The following is a 27,548-nucleotide window of genomic DNA, read 5'->3' as shown; positions in this document are numbered from 1 at the left end:
TAAAAACAAAGGGAAGCAGTTGTTCTGGTGCTACACTAGTTTGCTATTTTAACCTTCCAATGTACTCCGCTCAGAGCTCTCATTATTACCCAATTACAGTGACGCTTCGAATCACGTGGTTTCGTCTGCACGCGCTACAAGTGCACGCTGTTGTTTTCGTCGCTGCTGGTGTTTTTACATAATCGCTGATTTTGTCAAATTTTCTGGTGTTTTAGCTACAATATTGTACGGGAGGGGGAGGTGGCTGCGATCCTAGTGACGTCACCTCTTCAATTTAATGACATGTGAAGAGAAACTTTCAAAATAATAAATAGCATACGCTCACTGACTATTTTATTTTTTTAGAAGATTTTAGTTACACGGTAGTGTGTTAAATGGCCAGTTTTGCAGTGCGGCCCGTGCTGTTTACCTGAGATACATGATAATCAGAAATGATCAGTCAATTATTAGGGGAACATGCGGAGGACCAGTTACATTTCTTCTGATTTCACACCACTGTGTGTGTTATTTGTCTCACCGTGCAGAGAATGTCTGAAGGGTCCAAGTGCCAGGTCTCATAGTAAACATGGTAAATAAATTGTCAACTTTCTTTGCGCCACGAGCATCACCCGCGGGTCCGTTTCCACGCACCATCCACTGTGTTTTGCACTGGCGGGGGGATGAGGTATCGACTGGAACACGTTTTACAATAAATAATTACAACAAAGACATTTTCTGTGTTTTGGATTTTGTTTCTGTTTTCTGTGTTCGACCTCCGCAGCTGTTAAAATAAAATGTTCCAGTGAGCTGTAGGAAACGGGTAGGTGCAGCAGGGTGTGCGGCACGCCGCTGCCCGGGAGGGATGCTTTCCGCAGGGATTCCTCTCTCGCCCGGTAGGCAGGTCGGAGGGAAGAAGAAGAAGAAGAAGAAGAAGAAGAAGAAGAAGAAGAAGAAGAAGAAATGAACTTCGGCATAGTGATTTCTTCAGCCGGAGCGACCGCACTGCTCAGCTTTTGCTTCTTAGCCGCAGCGATCGGAAGCGATTACTGGTACATCATTGAAGTGGACAAAGCGAACTGCACACACTCGGAAGACCTGGATTCTCACTCCGGACTGTGGCGAATATACGAAGGTATGGATTTGACTTCCCTCATAGGCGGATAAGGTGCATTTCCAACCTCTGCCTTATTTTTCCCGTGCGGGTTTATTCTTAAGAAATTTGAGGCAAGACGGGAGTCAATACGCTGGACAGTTTCGTATCCACGCGGGAAAACTGCCCGTTCTATATTATATCGCTAATCTTCGCTCCGTCCGCGGACTGTCTGTTTCACTCACTCCGTTCGCTTTAGCGGTAATTTTGGAGGAAAACTTCCCCCTTGCAAGGTCGCGTGGTTGGTGGAAACGCATGAAAAAAAGAGCACGGATAGATCTCGGACTATTTTGAACAATTAAAAAATTAATTTTTGGAGAATGGAGCCAATTCGGTTAATTATGTTCAATGTTGTGATGAGCTTCTGTGTTTAGAGAGTATTAGGACAACAGAGGAAACCAGTTTACTTCTGCAATTGTAGAGGGGTAGTTTTAGAGCATCATTGTCGTATCATACATGATTTATTATTCTCTACTCATTTGATGCGTCTGATCAAAGGGTTCCCAGTGTGTGGAACGTAAAGAAAAGTCTATGAAAAAATAAACCTTAAAACACTTTTGCCTAAATGCATAAAACAAAACACAAACTAGTTCTCAGCCAGCAGCTTTTGAGAATATGAATGTATCAATTAGGCACCGTCAATCGAATCAAAAATGGTTTAACATCCACCATATGAAATTCTATTGAGAGTAAACACTAATATTTCTTAACATTGTCATTTTAATCATCAGCTTGACTATAATAAAGTAACTATTACACAAACTTAAAATTCCGACCAAGTCCAGTTGTGTTTCATCTTATGCAGCGTGTAATTAATCATGTAATAATTCATATGAGACAAGAGTGTAGTGACTGGGGTGTCAAAAACACAAGCAATTAATAATAGTCAGGCAGATTTACACTAAGCTTCACTACTGGAGCAGAACCTCTTCCGGGCTCGTTACTTATGATGTGGAGGCAAATTGTAGAGCCCGTTATTTATTAACACAAAGCGTTATTCGCTACAACACAAATAGACGGAACTCGTGACAGAGCGGGTAAACTTCTGGCTTTGAAAGGGTTAATCACGAAAAATTGTGGGTATATTTCTGTGCGAGTCCTTGTATTATTTTATAAAATGTACAAAAATAAGCAGAGGAAAGCCTGAAGGTGGGTAAACACGATATTGCCTTTACTGAAAATGTTATTATTTCTGTATTATCTCCGCATGATGGTTTTTTTCTTTCTAACAGTGACTATTCAAGAGGAATAAAGGTGCTGTTGAAAACTGTTAAGGTATTGAGAACATGGTACAGTTAATATCTTTTTTATGTCGTCTCCTTTTCCACTTAACCGCTTTAGTTTTCATTGTGTGATATATTTCATAACAACCTACACTATCAAGAGTAATGACAGTGACAGAGTGATCTTTCTTGTACTCAGTTATCCAAAAAAAAACACCAAATGCTCTGCTTGGTCCCTGCATTCTTTGGAAGAAAACAGCATTTGTCTGAAATAGAAATCAAACAGATGAATTTCTCAAACTTTTTAAGTTTATTGCCATTTATTTATGGTTCTGGTGTTCTGGACTCAGTCCTGGGAGTCTTGTTGGACACACTTAGTTTGGACAATTTCCCATACCACAGCCGTACACTCACACACACTTGCAAATGACCACTGTAAACCCATCAACTCACTTCATAGACCAGTTTTTAGGCTGGAGAATACGCTAAATTTGGACAATACCCACAGCTGTGGAGATGACAACGTTGTCCATTTAGTAAAATTTACATGTATTAAATCTTTAATTTATTTAAAAATGAAATTCAGCACATTACCACATGTCCAAAGGAAAATATTTATTTGGCTTTACTTATATTTCAGGTACAGAGTGGTGACTTGAAGATATTAAATAGTTTGATACATTAACATCACATTTAACATTACATTTATTCATTTAGCTGCTGCTTTTCTCCAACGTGACTTACAATGTTAAGCCACTTACAATTACTCATTTATACAACTGGGTAATATTTTTTTTTTAAGAAAAAAATAAATGTTAAATACTGAATTTTAATATTAATAGTTGAAGTTCAAACTCCAGGCTACTTTACCACAATCCTCTTCTTAAGGATCACCTACCTTGACTGCTCCACAGGGATCAGTTCTGGGCCCCCTACTCTTCTCCATCTACAGCATTTCACTTTTCCCTGTCATCACCTTCCACAGATTCTCTCTGCTCTCATTTTCCTCCAGAGCTACCAATATTTCCTCATGCATCACTGCCTGCCTCTTGGCCATCTCTGTCTGGATGTGTGATCACCACCTACAACTTAACCTCTCCAAAACAGAGATCCTTCACCTCCCTGCTGGTCTGTCCTTCTGTTCAGAATTCTCTATCAATCTGGACAACTCACTCATTTCACCTACCTTATCAGCTAAGAGCCTGGAAGTAATTATCAACTCAAGTCTGTCTTTCTCTTGCCATATACAGTGGTACCTTGGTACTCGTCGTTAATTGGTTCCGGGAGGCGCGACGAGTACCAAAAACGACGAGTACCAAACAAATTTTTCCCATAAGGAATAATGTAAAGAAATTTAATGTGTTCCCAAACCAAAGACAATGCACATTTTTAAGGCAATATGTAAAAAGATAGGGTTGTATATCATTACTTTACATGAAAAATAAACCTAAAAATTTATAAATACTTAGATTAAATAAAATAAAAACTTCACTTTACCTGTACTGAGAAGGGTCCATGGCCTAATTGGATGGTGGGAGGAGAGTGGTGAGGAGGAGAGGTTACATGGAATGTTGCTTGGAAGGAGAGTCCCCCTCCAATAGAACATCGGGCACTTGCACTTCAGGTGTTCTTTCTCTTTTATGCCTTTTTTCAACTTGCACCAATGGGAATACCGCTCTCATATTGGCCTATTATTTCTTTCTTTTGCTCAATGGTGGTGCGAAGTAATTTTCTTTTCTACTCAGCGCTATCACTGCTCATTTTCTTAGGACCCATGATGAGAAAAAAAGCACAAAAATACACAAAATGACCACAGAAGCTAAGATAAGACCACAAGGGGATGTGCACAGGGCAAGAGCTACCGCATGACTAATGCGTGACCCTTTGTTTTGACTGGAAAGGGTAGTGAGTCACGAGGCAACTGACACCGACAAGTTCTAGCTTGCGCGTCGAGTACCAAACAAACGACGAGGACCAGGACAAAATTTTTGCGTCAAAATGCGTCGAGTACCAAATTCGATGAGTTTCAAAGCAGTCAAGTACCAAGGTATGACTGTAAAAGCAACAACCTGGTCCTCCAGATATATTCTGCATAACATCTGCATTCCTTATCTCACAACTAACTCTATGCAGCTCCTGGTCCAGGTCATGGTTATATCCTGCCTGGACTAGTGCAACGCCTTCCTGTGCCTTCTTCCAGCCTCCGCCATCAAGCTTCTCCACCTAATACAGAACGCTGCTGTACGAATTGTCTTTGACCTACCAAAATGTTCCCATGTGTCCCCCATCTTCTTCTTCATCTCTCTGTTGGCTTCCTATAACTGCTATATCAAATTCAGGACTCTGGTTATGGCCTACAAGACCATCAAAGGATCTGCTCCTCAATATCTACAAGACCTGATCATTAACTTCACCCCAACCAGACTGCTATGTTCCTCTACCTCTGTCCATTTTGTGGTCCCACTCATAAGAGGTCCAAAATCAAAAGCACAAAGGTTTCCAATTCTGGCTCCAGTGTGGCAGAATGACCTCCCTCTCTCATTCAGAACATCTGAATCTCTCCCAACATTTAAGAAGGGTCTTAAAACACATCTCTTTCAAACTCCCTTCTGACTTAATGTCCTATGTGCTCCATAAATGTGTACTACATTCTCTGTTAAAAAAACTTTATGCAGCCACTTGTGTAAGGTATACTGGTTTATACCATGGTATGAGACAAACTTACTATACTCAAGAATCACGTGTATGCATCCTTCTGTTGATGTAATGCACTGTTGTATTGTTCTGAGATGTATGTCGCTTTGGAGAAAAGCATCTGCTAAGTGAGTAAACATGAATGTTATGTAGTGAAACATGTATGAGAAGGGTGTTGGGGAATTGTTCACAAGTTGAGGCAGAGGAGGTTAGCTGGCGGGTCTGGGCTCCTCCAACAATACAAGGGCTCCTGATGGGTTCATCCTGGATTTAGTAATGCTATCTGAGTCCTCTGATCCTCCAACAAGTACATAAGCAGTTTTCTTTAGTTCTTCCTGAAGGGATGGCCCACTGCTGTTGGCCTAGGGGGGTCAAGTAATGGGAGATGAGTGGAGGGGTCTGGTGCTGATGTTATGGGAAATGGAGAGGTTATGATGAGAGAGGAAGGATGACACATAAGGAAGTCAACATTAACATAAGTTGTTCTCTTTTCCACTGTGTTTGTTGCACCCTGCAACCCTAGTACCTGTATTGTTCTCAGAAATGTGTCGCTTTGGAGAAAAGCATCTGCTAAATGAGTGAATGCAAATTTAACTGTAAATTGCAGTTGAACCCTATATTACCTTGAGAATAATGTCTTACATTGTAGTCAGCGTACATTCCAGAGTTTGAGTTGAATTAAATGGTTGAAGTAGCACAGAGGAAAGTAAATGTCTAATATTGGAGTGTTACAGTTATAAGGCTTTGAAGGGCTCAGTGCTTGTGTATCAGCTGTAACTGATACCCTAGCAAGAGGTATATGTCACTGTGTTCATGTTATGCAAGTTATATAATAAACAAGTCACTGTAAATACTGTAACACCCAAGTGCTGCTATATGCAGGTGTAAGCCAGGGTTTTCATGAGGAATGTTGGGTACTGGTCAACATTACCCTTTTCCTACTTAATGCCCTTAAAGTAGAAAATGAAGAAAGTGTTGGGGCTGCTTGTTCAGAGTTTGCAGTCAAGCACATACACACACTTCCCAAGGGTTACTGAAAGGTGGATTTGAAAGCAAGAACAGCAAGTTTGCCACCAAATTTTTTACAGGCAAAACTGAGTCAATTTCTCTTTGTCCCACAAGTAAGAAACACCCCTCTAAATGTATATGAAGGATATTTACCACAAACAATGTTTAGCTGTACAACAACAGCTGGGGATTACTGATTGAATATCCTATTCTCAGCATAATCAAGCTCTGGCTCAACTGTCCTGAAGTTAGAATTTTTAGCCACATTCTATTTATATTGAGTTTAAAAGGATGTACTAGTTCCAAGTAAACCTTTCTGTAGCAATAACAGTGGCACACATCTGAAAAATTTTGCTTTTCAGTTGTTTTTGATAGGTGCCCTGTAGGATTAAAAATTAGAAAAATATTTTAGCTTCTGAGCAGATACTTTTCCATTAAATTTGTGGGAAAAGTATCCACTGTGGAAAAACTCCTTATAAAATATACATACAGTATGTTAATGAGGTGGGGGTGCGGTGGTGCAGTGGGTTGGACTGGGTCCTGCTCTCCAGGGGGTCTAGGGTTCGAGTCCCGCTTGGGGTGCCCTGTGACAGACTGGCGTCCCGTCCTGGGTGTGTCCCCTCCCCCTCCAGCCTTACGTCCTGAGTTGCTGGGTTAGGCTCCGGTTCCCTGCGACCCTGTATAGGACAGGTGGTTCGGAAAGTGTGTGTGTATGTTAATGAGGGAACATCCATAAAGGTACATTTTTATATAATTCATTTAACGGGCTCCTTTCTCCAAAATGGCTTACAATATTAGATCAGTATACTGAGTTACCCATTTTTCACTAGTGGAACCCAAGGTAAGTAATTTGTTCAAGGGCAGGACAGCAGTACCAGTAATTTGAATCTGGGTTTTTGAATTGCAATGCAGTGTCGCTAAAACTGCTGTCAGTCGCCCCTTACTGCCTCCTACATACATTTCAGAAATCAGTAAGAAACACATTAGGCTGCCTTGGAGGGCCAGCTACAATAACATTATAAATCTTATCAGACTGTTTACAATACCCGACCTTACATGACCTTTTGATTTCTAAGCAAATTATAATTGTGTTTACTTCTTGACTTATGTGCATGCAGCTGACAGCAGACAGGCTTCCGTTTGCTAGTCTAGGCCCTCAGACACATTTTCATACATTTTTATGGCTTCAGTATTTATTTGAAAGTAAATTCTATTGCTCTCCATTCATCTTTTTTCAGAATGAAATGACCTTTGAAAAAGTGTCGTGTTCCCTTTCATTTTAACTTTTTTCTGTTAAGCCATTCTTAAACCAGTGCCAGTGACAAATTCATCAAGGTTTGCTTTTACATGCTAGAATTTTGATTATACATTCTACATTTCTCACACAGACACACACACACACACACACACACACACACACACACACACACACACACACACACACACAATGTCTACAACTGCTTGTCCCAAGCAAGGTTGTGGCAAACCAGAGCCTAACCCGGCAACACAGGACACAAGTCTGGGGGAGAGGGACGCACTCCGGACGGGACTTCTCACAGTATACCATAATTCTTTGAAATTGATCTGCTTTTATGAAATACATTTTTTTTAAGTTTTTGCTTATTTCTGTCCCATGTGTGTCACTTTTAGATTCTGTTAATATGGTTTACATCATTATTTAAATAGTACATCTTAATTCAGTGCAGAGAGACTCGTAGGAGAAAACAGTAAACCAACCCAACCTTAGCATGAAATGACTTTGAATGTGTTAAAACAGTGAGCCACTTTTGTTTGGCAACATTGCGAAATGGTAGGGTGAGTGTAACCCCCGATCAGGATATATTTTGATGTTTCATCTGTTACTTACTAGCATCTGTAGATTTTGCTTTAGCTTGATTATTATTCTGCTTTAATAGGAATTTATCTGTCAAATGAGTTTGCGTCACTTTGTTGCCAACAGGAAGGGTTCTATCGAAAAAAAGACAATTATATAGTTTTTGGCAATAGTACTTGAAATTATACACAAATATTGTGGAAAATTAAGTGTAGCCTGAACACTAGTAGACATCCTCCCCTTCCCCTTTGTTATGAGTCCATGTGTAGGAACTGTCCAGTTATTCATACAGCAGCTTTTATTTACAATTCCATGTCCTTAATCACTAATATACTTAGAGTATGTATTGATCTATGGTCCATGTGTGAGCAGGTAATATTTAAGTTTATCGTGTAATTGTTACTAAAAACCGCCCCTTAATGCATTAGTGAAAGTTCAGTCTGGATGATAGGGTAACTGAAAGAAGGCATAAGATGGTTTCATTGGGGAGCTGAAGACATTAGCATGTCTGGCTCTATTTAGTAAGTATTGCTTTCACAATGAACAATTCCATACATGGCTACTACTCTCTGAATGTGTCTAATGCTTGGATGCACAAAATCGGGTCTTCAAATGGATGCTGCCCCACAGGTTTCACAGAATACACTTTAATTAGTTCTTCGCTTACACCTGAAATAGAGGGTTAGTTTCCTTCCAGGTACCTACATCAGGATAGCAAAGAGTTGAGATAGAGCAAAAAAACAGTATATCCCACTTCCCTCAGGGGCCTGAGATGTAAAAGGCGTGTCTAGTCTGGTGTGAAGTGTTTACCCCTAAGGAGACCATTTTTCAAGTCTTCCCAAGGTTTGTACTTCGCACATGTCAGATAATATGGTCGTACAGCAGCGGCTAAGGTAAATGATCTGTCAAAGTTTGTCATCTGGTTTTCCTGATTCATAATTATTCCCCCCCACTGGGTTCATGGTGGTTTCTTAACACTCGTGTTACTGCCTGATTAGTCATGCAACTGACAAGTCTGTAGTTGTGGAGTGTGAAATAATTTTCTTCAGCAAGATTGCTGTGGTCTCTCTCACCTCTGCTGTGATTGAAACGAAGGTGAAATCTGCTGAAAAATCAGAGGTTATCGGTGCTGTACGGTCACCTGGAAAAAACATGTTGCTATGACATTTGTCAAGTTTTCCATCTGGCAGGTTTCTCTTTATCAATGTTTTAACATTCAGAGCAAATTATTCAACATTCTTTTTACTTTACCATTGTGTCTCCACCACACTTGCTTGGCAGCAGAAAATGTGTTCGTTTCATTGACAATTTATTGCTACACTATTCAAAAAACTCTCTGGAAATTAGAAGAGATCCCTTTTAAATAACAATCATGATGTCTGATATGCACTAAAAAGCAATATCTCTAGCCAGAACAAATAACAGCTCTGGACTTCACTACAGCACACATTTACATTTAATGCTTTTTCAGCCTCTATTTTGTCCCCACCCTGGTGCTTACCATTGGCACGAGGGACATTAAGAGGTACCTTCTGAAACTCCTCTGCCAGCACAAACTTAGAGAAGAGTAGATTTCACTGCAGTGCTACAGCACTGGCATCTGTTAATACTACAGTTTTGTGGTGCAAAATTATCTTAATGTAGCCCATGGGCCCATGGTCTACCCACCCCCTCACTCTAGTTACCAGGTTTTCTCACTGAGAAGCCTCGTTGGTTGGATTGATTCATTGTCCATTTCTTTCCAGGTAAAAATGCCAGTTCCTATTTCATCCATTCTTTCCTTGTGGACACCACAAATTACACAGAGCCGGAGAGACATCTGCTAAGTGAGTACAGCCATATCATGTATTTATTATTATTATTATTATTATTATTATTATTATTATTATTATTAGTAGTAGTAGTAGTAGTAGTAGTAGTAGTAGTAGTAGTACAGTTTTGCTAGTTTAACTTTATTTCTTTTAAAAAAGCAATTCAGGTGAAGTACTATCCTCAAGGGTACTGCTGCAGGGTTTCACTTGGGTGCCAACAACCACTGAGCTACCTACTGCCCTCATGTCTTTTATGATGTCTTTGGCAGAGTTACATTTCTTGAGGCATCATTTGCAGTCCAGCAAATCACACAGAATACGTAGTTAGCTGCCAGCATATTGTAGTCACAAAGGATATTCAGATTATAAAAAGAAATCATTTAAATGTATTCTCACAAAAGATGGTTGAGGAACATCTGCCAGCAGCTAATTGGATGTTCTAGTAAATTTTCTGTAAGTGCATGTGAAGAATTTTTAATCAGAGCCTGGCTTCATTAATTAGTTTCCTGAAATTCAGAGAAATTGTTTTGAAACAGCTGAAAAGTAGAAGAAGACGGCAGTAGAAGAGCAATTCGTGTATCTGTTCTTGTCTGTATGGTTTTCAGTGCTGGCACTTGGGTTTTTTGGCACAGTAAGGCAAGAATAAATCCGGCACCCATTAGAGTTCTATCTTTGAATGAATAAAAAATACACTTTGCCATACTATAGAAATTACTTTTGTTTCAGATTATGAAGGGAAAATAAAATTTGAATTTACAAATAAAATGTTATTTTGAATGTAATTATTTATAACACAGGAACATTACATATGCACAGAATTCAAAGTTATATTTTGAAAACAGACTGAAAACTAAACTTATTTTCAAGACTGAAGTATACTAATATGAACATACCATTTACTGTACAAACTGAGAGTTTGTTTCATATAAAATCTTGCCAACAAAGCTGCAGCATTTCTAAGATATGGAACAGCAGATCTTCAATTTTTTTAAGAAAACTGTTTCTTTACTAGGATCAGGGGGTGCGGTGGCGCAGTGGGTTGGACCACAGTCCTGCTCTCCGGTGGGTCTGGGGTTCGAGTCCCGCTTGGGGTGCCTTGCGACGGACTGGCGTCCCGTCCTGGGTGTGTCCCCTCCCCCTCCAGCCTTACGCCCTGAGTTGCCGGGTTAGGCTCCGGTTCCCCGTGACCCCGTATGGGACAAGTGGTTCTGAAGATGTGTGTGTGTGTGTGTGTGTGTGTGTTTCTTTACTATTAAACAAGGTTTTTACTAGTTTTTCCACAATTAAAATTTATTTTTCAAATTTTGCTATACAATTTAGTGCCCCCAGAGTTCAATATACCTAGGTGATTGCTTACTTTTAAATCCTACCTTGACTGCTGTGTATATTTGTTGCGCTGTTGGCCAGTATCATTAGTAAGTTTTTGCTATTTTAACATCGTTATTCACAGTATATAACATATAAGAAACTCAGGTTAAGCACTTGTCATATGGTACAATAACCCTCTTGAGATATGAACCAGCAACTGTCAGAATACATAGCCACCACACCACCTGATGGCCTCTGCATCTGAGGTCCTCCTCACACAAACTGTCACCATGCTTATGACTGACTGTGTTCTTCATTGCTCCCTGCAGACTTGCACAAGGTGGTTGTAGTGCTGCTTCCGCTTACCCTGGTGCTCTTGGTGTTTGGGTGGATTTGTGGCCTCGTCAGCTCTCTGGCCCGCAGCAAGTCCTTGCTCTCAGGCACCGCCTCTTACTTCCTCCTCTGCAGTAAGTGATGGTCCAAAGGGGCACCCTGAAATGACCCTGTACATCTGGCAATGCTGTGTGGTCTGACGCTCCAGCTAGAGGGCTTTTTAACCTTGCCCTTCTAGTGGGGTTCTGATGACACAAGGGAATTGGGTTCCTATGAAATGTACTCTTTTCTTTTGCATGCGCTTTTGTTTTCTCTCCATGCCTGCCTGCACATATGCATCTTGACACTGGGTCTTCAAAGGCGACTGCTATGGAGCAATAATTTTAACACCCTTGAATAAAACAGGAGAACTCAATGACCCTGGAAAATATGGTGCCAGAGGGCTAAATATCATCAAAATTATGGTTATGCTACAATGACCATAAAAGAAATTGAGTGGAAAATGTAAAAAAGATGTAAAGCAACCAAGAGGGTCTAATGAGCAATTATAGTATTAAACCCAGTAAACAATGGATTTTTTATTTGCTTTTGAAAAGCAGCTAATCTGTTATAGGTAAAAGGTCTGACAGGTTCTAAAGAAGCAAATCCAAAGCAAAGCATACAAAATTGTTCAGTGGGTCTTCACCTGGTCTTTCTCCTTTTGGAGTGATACCAAGATGAGGACAGATCCAAAAGACACCTAAGCGAGAGGCAATACTGGAGTGGTCCCTGAAAGAGGCAGGACTTTTCCCATTGAGTGGTGAGGCTTTGACCAAACAGACTGAGAACTTACTGGCCACTATAACCATCTGACCTGAGCAACAGACTTGAATTCTGATTGGTCAGGTAATAGTCACATGGTGGAATACCAACTTTTCATATTTTAGGGCGTGTTTCACAGTTGATGGATATGTTAAAGACTGAATGTTATACGTTAAACTTTTTGGTCTGTGGTGTTTTCTGTTCATCTCTTTGGAACTCTAAATCTGTATTGAATGGGTTGTTTAAAACTTTAAGCTGTATCTGCAACGCCAATGCTGGCTGTAACATACAACTAAAAACAATCATTAAAACTTACAACATCCGAAAAAAAAGACTGAGGACTGCAGTGGAATGAAGTGAATAGAAAGGTAGTGATGAAAAGTCAGGATTAAAAGGAAAAACCCACTGCATGAAGATGCGTTAGAATGCTACAAAATGATGAGTATATTCCAAGTTAAAGATGGACAAGGCACAGCAGTTGTGCACTGTGAAATATTGCACACAGCTTATGTTCCCTGTGCTAAATCTTCAAAAATATGGCAGTCAATGGAAAATCATGTTATCTGTGTTTTGCACTGGTGCCCATCTATGGACTGTGCTAGTTTATTGTTTTTGCGGAAAAACGCAGCGGTCGGTTTTATTTCCATTAATAGTTGTGCAGCTTCTAACACCGGTGTCTTTTGGCTCCTGGGCTGCTTGCTTGAGTTTGGGTTTGAATCTATCTCACTGTGGACAAAGTTTCAGTGTTTCTCCTGAGTGACGACAAAGAAAGCAGGGGTTAATCGCTTTCATAACCACCCAAAGAAAATCACGCATGTGTTTTTCAGAGTTAGCAAATGCTGATTGCTCAGGATACTGGGCAAATATTTTAATACAACATAGCCATAGGATGCAGTTTATTGGTACACTGCTAGTGTAAAGCAATATTTTGTTCTATCATTCCATAATAGCAGAATAGGACATTTTTAGTTCAGTGTCATCAAAAGTGCAAATGGAAATGACACATGCTGTAAAGTCAGTCAAATTACATACATTAAGCCCTCTTATTTCATCATTTCAAAAAGGAATTAGAATTGAAATGAGTTGTTTTTAAATAAACTATTTTTGTTCTTGCGTGTCCTAATATGTTTGGATTGATGTATTAATACGTTTACTAATTGTCTACTCTCAACTCTGTAAAGAACAATAAGAACCTCTATCTCTCCAACTGGCACTTAGAAACATTCATTCTCATGACAACAGAGAAAAAGGTGGCAGAGATCAGTGACCTACTGAGGAGACCACCACAAAAGGCTTTATTGGTCAAGATTTTCCTGGGACGCAATGTGAGCTAAGGTGTGATATAAGACTCGACAGGTTATTGTTTCCATAAATTAAAATGGTTTATAATGAACTGACTTTTCATTAGTATTAATTTATTTTTCAGACATTCTTATTTAGTCACTTGGAATAGTGTCTTTGGTCAGTGTTTGGTGCCGTGACAGCTACATTAGTTCTGACAGTGTTTCACTGTTCAGTTATCAGTCCTACTAAAAGCTGACATGTAGAATGTAACTCCTAGGGTGGAAGTGAGTTCCACTCCAGCCCTGGACAGAGTCATGGAAGAGAACAGAGACACGGAGACAGGAAGATATTCCACTGGTCACATTGTAAATGAGAACCACTTTCTATTGCTGCTAGTTGCCTAGCACCACTCATACACCCACCTTGCTCTACAGTTTGTTTGTTCGTGACCCTCTCAGACCCTGTGGATCTTCATTAGCTTGCAGACAGTAGTGCATTGCATGTGTTTCGGAAGAAAAAATATAGTTCTCCCCTTAAAAAGAAGCCATTTTATCAGCAGATGACAGCAGTACAGGGAGGATTCAGCTCTCAGAAAGCACAGTGCAGGGAGTTGATAAACGTTCTGTTCCCATTAGTGATGGCAGTTCTTTCACCCCCTGCAGAGCATCAAAGTGTACTTACTGTCACTTACTGTTATGATTTAGTGTTTATCCAAAACAACTGAAAATTTTATGTATTTAATAGAGTACAAGTTGTGCTGCCAAGCAGCCAATCTACTCGACCACAACTACCTCCTCAGGAAACCATCTGGTGCTGTGGCTAGGGGATCATACTCCTCAGCATAGGAGCAATCCTCATGTTTCCACGTGGGACGTAGTACCAGTGAACTGCCCCAGTTCTGCAGCAGTCTAATTTGGCATGGGCTTTGGCCACACAACCCACAGAAGTTGGAGCAGAGGCACCAGGAGCAACTTAGTAACTCATTACAATGTGTAGTTGTTGTGTATGCATAAACATACTGCAGCGCCGAGGCATCGGCGCATGTGCATTGCGCTTGTGTGTGCTGAGTGTGTAGAAATAAAGTTGTCGTGTTCTGTTCCACTGAACCTCGTGCGGACCTGGTTGCTTCACGGATTGCGGACATAACAATAGTCACTGTCTTTTCAGACTGAAGGAAACATTTCAATACCCTCTGCTGTTTTGGAACCTCCATATTTGGTCTGCCCAGGAACCTCAACTCACTTGCAATAGAAATGCCCTTAATGCATTTCTGACGCAAGACAAAGAAAACCTTAATGTCAAGGACCGGGCTCCATCAAGTGCCAAATGAACATCCTGCATTTACTTCTGTGCCTGTTAGCATGTAACTTTGGCCTAGATTCTCCACATGCTTGAAGAGTGTGCTTTCGGCTACAGAATGAAAATAACTTTTTTTTATTATTTATGCCTTCCACTCCTGCTGGGGCAAAGGCCCCCAACAAGACATCTCTGTCCTGTGCTTTCTTCTCTGTCTGGCTCCAGGTGTATCCCAGCATCCTGGTGTCAGCTTCAAGATCTCTATGCCAGGTTTTCCATGGTCATTCCCTTTTTTCCTTTCCCTTGGGGTTCCAAGTCAGTGCCTGTCTTGTGATGCTGGTTTTCGGTTTGTTTATGTGGCCAATCCAACTCCGTTTTCTTTTCAGTATTTCCTCCTGAATTCCATTTTAGTTCATTCTTTCCCAAAGTTCTGTGCTGCTAATGGTTTCTGGCCAGCGAATCCAGAGTATTCTTCTAAGAAAGTGCAACAGACAAGACGGGACAACACAGGTGCAGTGCTCATCTGTGATGGCGGGTTTATTTTACTCCCCCGTCAGGGAGAAGGCAAGGGAGGGGAAAGGGGGAACCGGAAAGGGGTAGGCAGGAGTTTTGACCCGGTCCCAATGGCGTCGTCCACGGGCTCAGGGTCGGGGTTGTGCTCGAGGTTGTGCTCGGGGTTGTGCTCGGGGTTGTGCTCACTCTCAAGTGGTCTCCTGCCGCTCAGCTGTGGCTCTCCTCCTCCGTCTCTCTCTCCTACTGTCGGGTGCAGGGGAAGAAATAGGGAACATAATTAGCCCCTGCTGTGGCTACTTTGCCCCCGTCTCTGCCCCCTTCCTGGGCCACCTCGGCGTATTACAGACAGGTATTTATAAAGGTTTGAACTTTTTTCATAATGGCCATTGTTGTTCTCCAGCTTTCAGCCCCACACAAAAGAACAGACTTCATATTTGAGTTGAAAATCCTGACTTTCATGTGGAGTGCTAATTGTTTTGAAACCCACACATCTGTGTCTGTCCCACCCTCCTTGTCAATAACACTGCCAAGGTAGGTGAAGAAGTCTACCTCTTCCAGAATTGTCCCTTCTAAATTGATTTTATCTGTAATTGTGTTGCTGAGCTTCAGAACCTTTGTTTTGCCCTTGTGGATTTGTTTGACTTTTACTGCATTTGTTGCCAGATGTGAGAAAGCAGCCCCAAGTCATCAGCAAAACCTAGGTCCTCGAGCTGTGTGAAGGGTGTCCACTGTGTTCCTGCCCTTATCTGATTTGTGGATGACTTCATTATCCAGTCAATTACCAGTAAGAAAGGGAAAGGCAAGAGCAGGCACCCATGATAAACTCTAGTTCTGAATGTAAAGGCATCTGTGAGCTGTCCTCCGTGGATCACTCTACAGGTCATCCTTTCATACGACCTGTTGATAATCTTTACAAGTTTATCCAGCACCCCATAGCGTCGAAGTAGCTTCCACAGGGTCCTCCTGTCCATACTGTCAAACGCCTTTTCATCATCAATGAAGCTGATGTAGAGAAAGGAGTTCCACTCAATCGATTGCTCAGCTATGATGCACAATGTTGCGATTTGGTCCGTGCAAGATCTGTCCTTACGGAATCCAGCATGTTGGTCTTTAAGTTGGGCATCCACTTGGTCTTTCAGTCTATTCAGGATGATTCTGTTCAACACTTTCCCAGGTTCGGACAGATGAGTTATTCCTCAGTTATTGTCGCAGTTGCTGAGGTCTCCTTTCTTTGGAATCTTCACCAGGTATCCTTCCTTCCAGTCTGCTGGTACTTCTTCATCTGTCCAGATATTCTCAAACATCGGGTAGAGCATCTCTACCGTAGTGTCTATATCTGCCTTCTGGGCTTCTGCTGGGATGTTTTCAGGTTCTGCAGCCTTGTCATTCTTCTGCTGTCTGATAGCTTTTCGTATTTCTTCCCTGTCATGACTACGCCAGCACCACAACCAGTAGCACCTGACTCCAATTAAGCACCTAAAGGCAATTGAAGCAGTCAGCTATAAAAACTATCCCCAGCTCCTTCCCACCGCTCCCCAGCTGGTGTCCTCCATAGTTGTCCAGGTGACGGACCCCCGACTGGTTTTACCGCTATGGTACGACGGCGTTCCCGAGAAATGCCAGGGGTTTCCCCTACAGTGTGAGCTAATCTTCGCCAGCCTGCCACATGTATAACCCCACAGCAAGGTAACCTACCTTGTATCCCTACTGATTGGTCCTGCACTACGATGGGCCACCGCCATCTGGAAAAAACGCACTCCCACCACCTACGAGCACTTCAAAAGACTGAGGCGGTTTTTGACCACCCGTTCTACGGAAAGACTGCCAATGATGGTCTAATGAAGATCCAGCAGGGCAACAGATTGATGGTGGCGTATGCCCAGGAGTTCCTCATGCTGGCAGCCGAGAGTGAGTGGAACCCTACAGCCCTCCTGGCCAGTTTTCACACTGGATTGAACCCCCGGATTCAAGCTGAGCTCGCCTACTGGGAACAAGTTCATAAAGAACGCAGTACTGCTCGACACTCTGGCCATGGAACGAACACAGTGGACCCAGTAAGCTCCTGTGGTGTCTCGCCCTTTTTGTAGTCCCCGGGAATCCCGGATGGACGTTTGACCACGGAGGAGAGGCAGCGTCAGTGTCAGGAAGGGCTGTGCATGTACTGCAGCAGCCCAAACACCTCCGAGCAACCTGTCCCTTTCGGCTGCCACTCAAAGACCAGCATCCTGGACAGAAGGTGAGTGACCCCCCAGCCCACCGTTCAACTGTTTGTGCCAGTCACTTTGTCTTAGGGGACAAACCGGCTATCTGCCCAGGCCTTTGTAGACTCTGGGGCTGCTGATTGCTTTATGGATATCATGTTTGCTGAAGCACAGAGCATTCCTATCCAGAAATGTGACGTTATGTTATGGATCACCACACTCAGTGGGCAACTATTGGGATCTGGGATGGTGACCACACAGACTGAGCCCTTTGTTTGCTTATCAGGGTTTATCACCAGGAAAACATATTTTTTTCTTATAGAATCGTCCGCTAACCTGGTGATTTTGGGATACACATGGCTGGCCTGACACTACCCAGTTTTACCATGGAGCACTGGGAAGCTTGTAGCTTGGGTACCGCAATGCCCCACAGACTTAATCCTTTGCCCCTCATCACAGTGGCACTGGAGCAGGTCCACAGGGCATGCATTTTCACCAAACTTGACCTGTGAAGCACATATAATCTGATACGAATAAGAGAAGGGGATGAGTGGAAGATGGCATTTAGCACTTCGCTGGACCAGTATGAGTATACAGTAATGCCTTTCGGTCTTCCTAATGTGCCCTTGGTCTTTCAATCGTTTGTTAATCATGTATTGTGAGAATTCTTAAATAGATGCGTAACACAAGGGAGCAGCACATTCAGCAGGTCCAGCTGATGCTGCAGCGTTTTTTGGAGAGTAACCTCTTTGTGAAAGGGGAGAAGTGTCTTTTCCACCAGACACAGGTTTCTTTTCTTGAGTTCATCCTGAGCCCCGAAGGGGTTGCCATGGACCCAAAGAAGGTGCAGGTCATCTCGAATTGGCCTCAGCCAACTGCAGTAAAGACTCTGCAACGCTTTCTGGGGTTGCTAATTTCTATTATTGGTTCAGTCGGGGTTTTAGTTTCAGAGCTGCCCCCCTCATGTCCCTGTTGCAGGGCAAAGGAACCCAGCTGGCTTGGTCCCCTGAAGCAATCGAAGCCTCCCGGGTCCTGAAAGAGCGCGTCCCCACCACTCTGTTACTGAAACATCCTGACCCCACACTTCCATTTGTGGTGGAAGTTGACCCCTCTTTAGTCAGAATTGGGCTCAAGACAAGGGACCCCTCTGAAACTCTTCCCCTGAAATAATTTTTCACGTAAGCTTTCACCCGCTAAGCAGGACTATGATATTGGCAACCAGGAACTCCTAGCTATCAAACTGGCCTTCGAGGAATAGTGGCATTAGCTGGAGGGGGCCACTGACCTGTTCCTGGTTCTCACTGACCACAAGAACTTAGAATACCTATGGACAGCCCGCTGACTTAACCCGCACCAAGCCCGCTGGGCACTGTTCTTCACATGCTTCAGGTTTCCCATGTCATACCAGCTGGAAATCAAGAACACAAAGGCGGGTGCCTTGCCCAGGATCCTCGACAAAGACCCGGACCCAGCTTCTCCCGAACCGGTGCTGCCTGCCACCTGCTTCATCGCCCCGGTACTGTGGCAGTTCCTGGAGGAGCTACAGACAGCCAGGCAGGAGGATCCAGGCACAGCTGACAGGACGCCTGGCAAAGAATATGTCCCAGCATGGTTGAGGGCACTGTTGCTCCAGTGGGGGCATGATTCACCTTCTGCAGGGCACCCAGGTAGCTGTTGGCCCCCCTCCCTGTTGCAAGGTAAGTTCTGATGGCCGTCCATCCAAGAGGACGTTCAAGAACATGTGGAGGCCTGATGTGTTGACGCCCAGCCCAAAACCCCAAACGAGAAGCTCACTGGATTGTTGGAGCCACTCCCAGTGCCCTCCAGGCCCTGGTCTCATGCTGCCGTGATCTTCTTGAATGACCTGCCCTCTTCCAAAGGTAACAAACATAGTCATCATGGTCTTAATCGATCGCTTTTACAAGGCATGCTACCTAGTCCCCTTGCCATGACTCCCGATAGCACTGGATATGGCTAAGACTTTATTTCATCAGGTGTTTTACCTGTTCGGTGTCCCGGAGGATATAGTGTCGGATCAGGGCCCCCAGTTCTCCTCCAGATTGTGGAAGGCCTTTTGGCATAAGCTTGGGGTATCAGTCAGCCTAACCTCAGGGTATCATCCCCAGGCAAATGGCCAGGTGGAGTGGTTAAACCAGGACTTGGGTCGGTTCTTCTACAGCTACAGTAGCCAGAAAAAGTATCAGTGGTCTCGTTTCCTGCCTTGGGCCGAGTATGCCCACAGCTCACTGTCCCATACATCCACAGGATTGTCTCCTTTCCAGCGCATCCTGGGCTACCAGCCCCCTCTGTTCCCATGGTATCTGGGTTCCTGCTACGTTCCCACCATTGACGAATGGTTCCGCGACAGTGAAGAGGTGTGGCAGAAGGTACAAGACCATCTCTGCCAGAACACTTTGCGCTACAAACACCAAGCAGACAAACTTCAACATGCTCTCACCTTCAGGCCCGACCAACAGGTATGGTTGTCCACTAAGGACATCAGGTTCTGGCTTCCTTCCAAGAAATTCAGTCCCCAGTTTATAGGTCCTTTCAAGGTCATCCACAAAGTCAATCCGGTGACCTACAGGCTGCAACTGCTCCCCACTTGAACATCTGTCCCTCATTTCATGTATCTCACCTCAAGCCCTACTGTTCCTCCCTTTTACATGCTTCTCAGGGGTCTGCTCCACCTCCCCTGCTGCAGGTTGATAGGGCTCGGCCTACAACCTGCGCTTGCTCCAAGTGCCAATGTGAGGGCTTGTACTACCTAGTCGACTGGGAGGGATATGGTCCTGAGGAACGCAGCTGGGTTCCATTGCGTGACATTCCGGACCCTTCCCTCATCGCCGACTTCCATCAGGACCACCCAGATCGACCAGCTCCCAGACCCAGAGGGCACCCCCCTGCCAGGAGTTGCAGGGCGGCAGGAGCCACCCATCAGGGGAGGGGGGAACACTCTTACAACCAAGTCTGCACCACAGCCAGCAGCTGACTCCTATTAAGCACCTGAAGGCAATCAGTTATAGAAACCATCCCCAGCTCCCTCCAGTCATGGAATCTCTTTGAGACAATCAGTCTCTCCTGCAATCATAGGGTTTTTCCAACCTTTTGAGATTTCCTGCTAGTTTCTTGATGGAGTTGTACCAATCTTTCATATTTCTATTCTTAGCTGCCTCTTCTGCTTCTGCTGTAGCAGTGTAGCTCTGTTTGTCGGCTCTGATGCTCATCTTGACAATTTTGTTCACTTCTGTGTACCACGATTACCAACTCATTCAAAGCACAAAGGTCTGCCAGTCTGTCCCCATCACTTCCTCATATCCAGTATTATCTTCCCCAGGTTTTGCATTGAAGTCTCCCGTCAGAATATATAATTAAATATATAATCAGAATTTATATCTCTCTGGATCTCTCTTGCTTCTCTAGTCCCCTTGCCATGACTCCCTAGGGCACTTTTTTTTCCCTTAGTGTTAAAGTTAAAGTCTGTAAGCTATAGGCCTGCTTCCCTTTGTGCTAGCTTGGTCATTCTCAACCACCCTTGGGACTTCCAGCCCATACTCAGCACAGATGTTCCTGTAGACTATGCCAGCCACTTGGTTATGGCATATTTCTTAGGCAGGGTCTTCACGCCTTTCTGCAGTTCCGATAGCTGGCTAACTTCCCTTCGTGCTGCCTTGATCTTGGCCTCTAGCCTTCTTTTCCATGGAAGATACTGCTTCTTATTCATCTTGTATCCAAGCATCTCAAGGATCACTGTTGCTGTGTTGTACATCAGCTGGTTGGTCTCAGTGATGGTCACAGTAGGGATTATTCATAGTGCTGCATTCACATCTTCTAGTAGACTTTCAGTAGGTACTTCACTTGGTCTTGGTAATCAGCCACAGGAGCTCTAGGTGTCCTTCTTAGCCATGATCTTATCTTTTAGGTCAGCTGCTCTTGCATTCAGCTTACAAGGGCTCATTGTTCTTGGGGCTTGGTACCCAAGCTCAGAGTGTGGGGATGATGATATCTCCCCCCTGACCTGTCCTGGGTCCCCCTTGCCATAACATTTGTGCTGTACCTCATCAATCTCTAGTTGTGATAGCAGTTGTTTCTTGCGGTTGTTGGAACACTGAGCTACTAGTTGTTTAGGCATTAGTCTTGATGTTGGGTTTCGAAGTATCCATAGGTCCCACATCCTCTTCATGTAACCCCTTTCACTGGGGTTACTTGTGTAGTAGCATTCCAACAGTTCCCTATTCTCCTCTCTTGTCCATGCATACCTTGTTCTAGTTCCAGTAGCTCACTTATCATCAGTATGTCCTGGTTCCCCTGGTTAATCTGAGCCAGTATCTTTGTTTGTTTCACTCTCATATCCAAGGTAGGCAGAGCCAAGCATAAGGAGGTCTTGCCTAAGGACCCCTTACTGGAGGTAGGCCATGACCAGGATTTGAACCCTGGTCTCCCGTGTGAAAGGCAGCAATCAATATATGTATATATGTATATGTATTTATTTACACACGTGAACACACACACACACACACACACACACACACACACACACACACACACACACACACACACACATTTTCGGAACCGCTCATCTCATACAGGGCCGCGGGGAACCGGAGCCTACCCGGTAACACAGGGCGTAAGGCCGGAAAGGGAGGGGACCCACCCAGGACAGGACGCCAGTCTGCCGCAAGGCACCCCAAGCGGGACTCAAACCCCAGACCCACCAGAGAGCAGGACCTGGTCCAACCCACTGCGCCACTGCGCCACCGCGCCCCCCCACGTAGATATATATTATATATATAATTATCAGAAGTAAGTATGGTTAAATACATTATTAGGAATGTAAGGGAATTGGAACGACTCACCATGTTACCCACAAGTAAATAAGGAACATAATTGCTGCTTTAAGTGACATCATCATTCTAAAAGGACTACATTCAGATAGTTTTGCCATACATTTGCATGAATTTGAGTAGAGTGCTTAGTGTTTGTGAACAGAAGTTTGAAAATTGGACTGTATTATCAAACACGGCACAATATGTGCACATGGATTAGATTTTTGTGGGATATTTATTATCATAAAGATGACTGAAAATGGAACTTAACACTATTCACATTATTCTTGATTGTAACAGGAGTTTGTCTTCGTGAAGTGAGTTTAATGAAACTGAACTGAAACTGAATGAAAGGTGACTTTATGTCTGAAAGTGCTCTATTCAGTCCAAAGAAATTTTAGAAAAGCATCCATCCATCCATCCATCCATCCATCTTCATCCGCTTTTATCCGGGGCCGGGTCGCGGGGGCAGCAGTCCGAGCAGAGTCCTCCAGACTTCCCTCTCCCCGCACACCTCCTCCAGTTCCTCTGGGGGAACCCCAAGGCGTTCCCAGGCCAGCCGGGAGACATAGTCTCTCCAACGTGTCCTGGGTCTGCCCTGAGGCCTCCTCCCAGTGGGACAAGCCCGGAACACCTCCCCAGGGAGGCATCCAGGAGGCATCCGGAACAGATGCCCGAGCCACCTCAACTGGCTCCTCTCGATGCGGAGGAGCAGCGGCTCTACTCCAAGCTCCTCCTGGGTGACTGAGCTCCTCACCCTATCTCTAAGGGTGCGCCCAGCCACCCTGCGGAGGAAACTCATTTCTGCCGCTTGTATCTGCGATCTCATTCTTTCGGTCATGATCCAGAGTTCATGACCATAAGTGAGGGTAGGAACGTAGATTGACCGGTAAATTGAGAGCTTCGTCTTACGACTCAGCTCCTTCTTCACCACAACAGACCGGTACAACGACCGCATTACTGCGGACGCCGCACCAATCCGTCTGTCAACCTGCCGCTCCATTTTTCCCTCACTCGTGAACAAGACCCCGAGATACTTAAACTCCTCCACTTGAGGGAGCAACTCCCCCCTAACCCGGAGGGGGCAATCCACCTTTTTCCGACTGAGAACCATGGCCTCGGATTTGGAGGTGCTGATTCTCATCCCCGCCGCTTCGCACTTGGCTGCAAACCTCTCCAGTGCACGCTGTAAGTCTTGATTCGATGAAGCCAACAGGACCACATCGTCCGCGAAAAGCAGAGACGAGATCCCGCAGCCACCAGAACGGACACCCTCCGTTCCCTGGCTGCGCCTAGAAATTCTGTCCATGAAGATAATGAACAGAATCGGTGACAAAGGGCAGCCCTGGCGGAGTCCAACATGCACCGGGAACAGGTCTGACTTACTGCCGGCAATGCGAACTAAGCTCCTGCTCCGGTCATACAGGGAACGAACAGCCCGTAACAGCGAGCCCCGAACCCCATAATCCCGAAGCATCTCCCACAGGATGCCACGAGGGACATGATCGAATGCCTTCTCCAGGTCCACAAAACACATATGGACTGGTTGGGCAAACTCCCACGAACCCTCCAGCACCCTAGTGAGGGTATAGAGCTGGTCCAGTGTTCCACGGCCAGGGCGAAAACCGCATTGCTCCTCCTGGATCCGAGGTTCGACTATCAGTCGGATTCTCCTCTCCAGTACCCCGGCATAGACTTTCCCAGGGAGGCTAAGGAGTGTGATCCCTCTATAGCTGGAACACAATCTCTGGTCCCCCTTCTTAAAAAGAGGGACCACCACCCCGGTCTGCCAGTCCAGAGGCACCGTCCCCGAACTCCACGCGATGCTGCAGAGGCGTGTCAGCCAAGACAGCCCCACAACATCCAGAGACTTGAGAAACTCGGGGCGGATCTCATCCACCCCCGGAGCCTTGCCACCGAGGAGTTTTTTGACTACCTCAGCAACTTCAGCCAGGGTAATGGACGAGTCCCCCTCCAAGTCCCCGGCCTCAGCTTCCTCTACGGAAGGCGTCTCGGAGGGATTGAGGAGATCCTCAAAGTACTCCTTCCACCACCTGAGGACATCCTCAGTTGAGGTCAGCAGCGCACCACTTCCACTGTAAACAGTGTTGGCGGAACACTGCTTCCCCCTTCTGAGTCGCCGGATGGTTTGCCAGAATCTCTTTGAGGCCGACCGAAAGTCTTCCTCCATGGCCTCGCCGAACTCCTCCCAGGCCCGAGTTTTTGCCGCGGCGACTGCCAGAGCCGCGCTCTGTCTGGTCCGCCGGTACCCATCAGCTGCTTCAGGAGTCCTATGAGCCAGCCAGGCCCGATAGAACTCCTTCTTCAGCTTGACGGCATCCCTTACCTCCGGTGTCCACCACCGTGTTCGGGGATTGCCGCCGCGACAGGCACCGGAGACTTTATGGCCGCAGCTCCGAACCGCCGCCCCGACAATGGAGGTGTGGAACATAGTCCATTCGGACTCAATGTCCCCAGTCTCCCTCGGGACCTGGTTGAAGCTCTGTCGGAGGTGGGAGTTGAAGACCTCTCTGACAGGGGCCTCCGCCAAACGTTCCCAACAGACCCTCACTATGCGTTTGGGCCTGCCAGGTCTGTCCAGCTTTTTCCCCCGCCATCGAATCCAACTCACCACCAGGTGGTGATCAGTTGACAGCTCAGCCCCTCTCTTCACCCGAGTGTCCAAGACATATGGCCGAAGATCAGAAGAAACGACTACAAAGTCGATCATCGACCTCCGACCTAGGGTGTCCTGGTGCCAAGTGCACTGATGGACACCCTTATGCATGAACATGGTGTTCGTTATGGACAAACCGTGACTAGCACAGAAATCCAATAACAACTCACCGCTCGGGTTCAGATCAGGGAGGCCGTTCCTCCCAATCACGCCCCTCCAGGTGTCACTGTCGCTGCCCACGTGGGCGTTAAAGTCCCCCAGTAGAACGACAGAGTCCCCAGTGGGAGCGCTTTCCAGCACGCCCCCCAAGGACTCTAAAAAGGCCGGGTACTCTACACTGCCGCTAGACGCATAAGCACAAACAACAGTAAGAGACCGTTCCCTGACCCGAAGGCGTAGGGAGACGACCCTCTCATTCACCGGGGTAGACTCCAACACATGGCGGCTGAACTGGGGGGCTATTAATGAGCCCACACCCGCCCGCCGCCTCTCACCCTGGGCAATGCCAGAATAGTGGAGAGTCCACCCTCGATCGAGGAGAGTGGTTCCAGAACCCAAGCTGTGAGTGGAAGTGTGCCGACTATATCTAGACGGTATCTCTCAACCTCCTGCACTAGCTCAGGCTCCTTCCCTGCCAGTGAGGTGACATTCCAAGTCCCAAAAACCAGAGTTGGCGCCCGAGGTTTGGGTCGGCCAGGCACTCGGCCCCGACCACCACCCAAATCACAATGCACCGGCCCCTTACGGTCTCTCCGGCAGGTGGTGAGCCCACCGAAGAGCGGTTCCACGTCATGGCTTCGGGATGAGCCCGGCCAGGCTCCGTGGGCATAGACCTGGCCACCAGGCGCTCGCATGCGAGCCCCCCCCCCAGGCCTGGCTCCAGGGTGGGGCCCCGGTGACCCCATACCGGGCGGTGTAAACAAGAACCTTGATTTTATGGTCATAAGGGGGTTTTGAACCGCGCTTTGTCTCGTCTGTCACCCAGGACCTGTTTGCCTTGGGAGACCCTACCAGGGGCATATAGCCCCAGGCAACATAGCTCCTGAGATCATTCAGGCACTCAAACCCCTCCACCTCGGTAAGGTGGCGGTTCGCGGAGGTGCTTTTAGAAATGCTTTAAGAAAAGGTGCTTTTAGAAAAGCACCTTTGAATAAATGCCTTTGAAAAGTAACAGAGCCACACTGTTAGATGCTGAAGGTAGAATTTGTCATTCTGAAGCTTCTTTTGGTGAGTGTCTGAAAAGATTGAAGTTATAAATGTTTATACAACATGTTCTACTTTGTACAGAGATATTGTCTACTGTACACTTGTTGAGCCAAACCAAATTAAGTCCTCTATACTTTTTGACTCCCTTGCTTTCAGCTTTTCTTACCAAATTATAGTAGAAACTCTAAATTATTTTTTGTGACAGCAGTCACTGTAATTGAAGATTGGCTCAAACAGTGGCAATAGCAAGCAAGCTCAGGAAGTAAGTTAAAACTGATGGGAAGAGGGCTACTTCCCATGAATAGTGTTTAAATTGCTTAAGGAAATCAGTTGCTTGTTGGGGTCAAATTCAAAGGTGCACGCAAAATGTGTACCTTTCTCTTAAATATGAAGTCTTACTGAAGCTGCATGCATAATTTATCTTTTTTTTGCCTCCAGTCTGCATTTCACAAGTTGTCTCAAATGGCCTGGCTGTAGCTTTTTGCCATCTGCAGGCTTGCTTTCACCCAGTGTGTCAATTCACTCATCTACTGTAATGGACATTCACAGATGTGGGAGTCTTTTCCCATGATTAAGGCTCCCTTAGGTAAAATGTCTTTCAGTTGACAAAGAAGGCAGAGTGGGTTGTTCAGCGCCAAGGGCTGCTGAAACACTCCAAGAGTAGAACCAATACACACTTAAGTCAAAGGCTTCAATAAGCCTTCCATTCTCTTGCAGCACCTTCTTAATGAAGTTCCTGCTAAAATATTTAAAAAACACTTTTTAGATTTTTGAAATATGACAGTTTCTACACTGCTATTTACAATTAATAACACAGCTGTTACCAGTTTTGTGGTCAATGGCAATTTTATGATATTTGCAAGTTATTGTGTACATCAGGTTAGATAGGCACTCATGTATACCATGTCACCCATGTAAAACAGTGAAAGATGAGCACGTTGTCACCCTTTAAAGCAGTGACTATGAAGCTATGGAGCTCAAAGCTTGATGTAACTTCTTTGTGTTCTTTCTAGGCCTGCTGACATTATCTGGGGTGAGTGTCTACATCAGCTACTCACAGCAGGCCTTGGAAGAGCTGGAACGCCTAATCGGAACAGAGCAGCTTGCCCATGTCCATGTGTCTTATGGCTGGTCGCTGGGTGTGGCCTGGCTGGCCTTCAGCCTGCAAGTCGCCACAGGTTTGCTGCTGTTTCTGGCATCCAGAATGACACATGTGGACCATGGTGGTGTACCCAGTCCTGCTGCAGGCTCCCTGACCTAGAGCCACGTCGACCCGGGTTCCTGGGTCATGAAAAATTAAGCTTTGTTGCAGTGCATCCAGCCTCTCACGTTCCTGTATCGTCAATCCAACCTCCATGATCACCTCATGAACAACAGCATCATTACTGGAAATCAGCAAGTTTC

At 45.1% G+C, this 27,548-nt stretch overlaps 1 protein-coding gene across 1 annotated transcript; it reads left to right on the top strand.

Annotated features, from left to right (window-relative positions):
- Positions 1 to 939: 939 nt before the first annotated feature.
- LOC108922531 (transmembrane protein 235-like) lies at positions 940 to 27,548 on the top strand. The gene is made up of 4 exons (XM_018732720.2): positions 940 to 1,111; positions 9,634 to 9,714; positions 11,337 to 11,474; positions 27,158 to 27,548. Exons 1-4 carry the CDS (start codon positions 940 to 942, stop codon positions 27,403 to 27,405), a joined length of 639 nt encoding a protein of 212 aa, XP_018588236.1. The 3' UTR covers positions 27,406 to 27,548.

This window comes from Scleropages formosus, chromosome 3 (genome assembly GCF_900964775.1).
Source record: "Scleropages formosus chromosome 3, fSclFor1.1, whole genome shotgun sequence".
Taxonomy (NCBI): domain Eukaryota; kingdom Metazoa; phylum Chordata; class Actinopteri; order Osteoglossiformes; family Osteoglossidae; genus Scleropages; species Scleropages formosus.
This window is presented reverse-complemented; position numbering and strand designations above follow the sequence as displayed.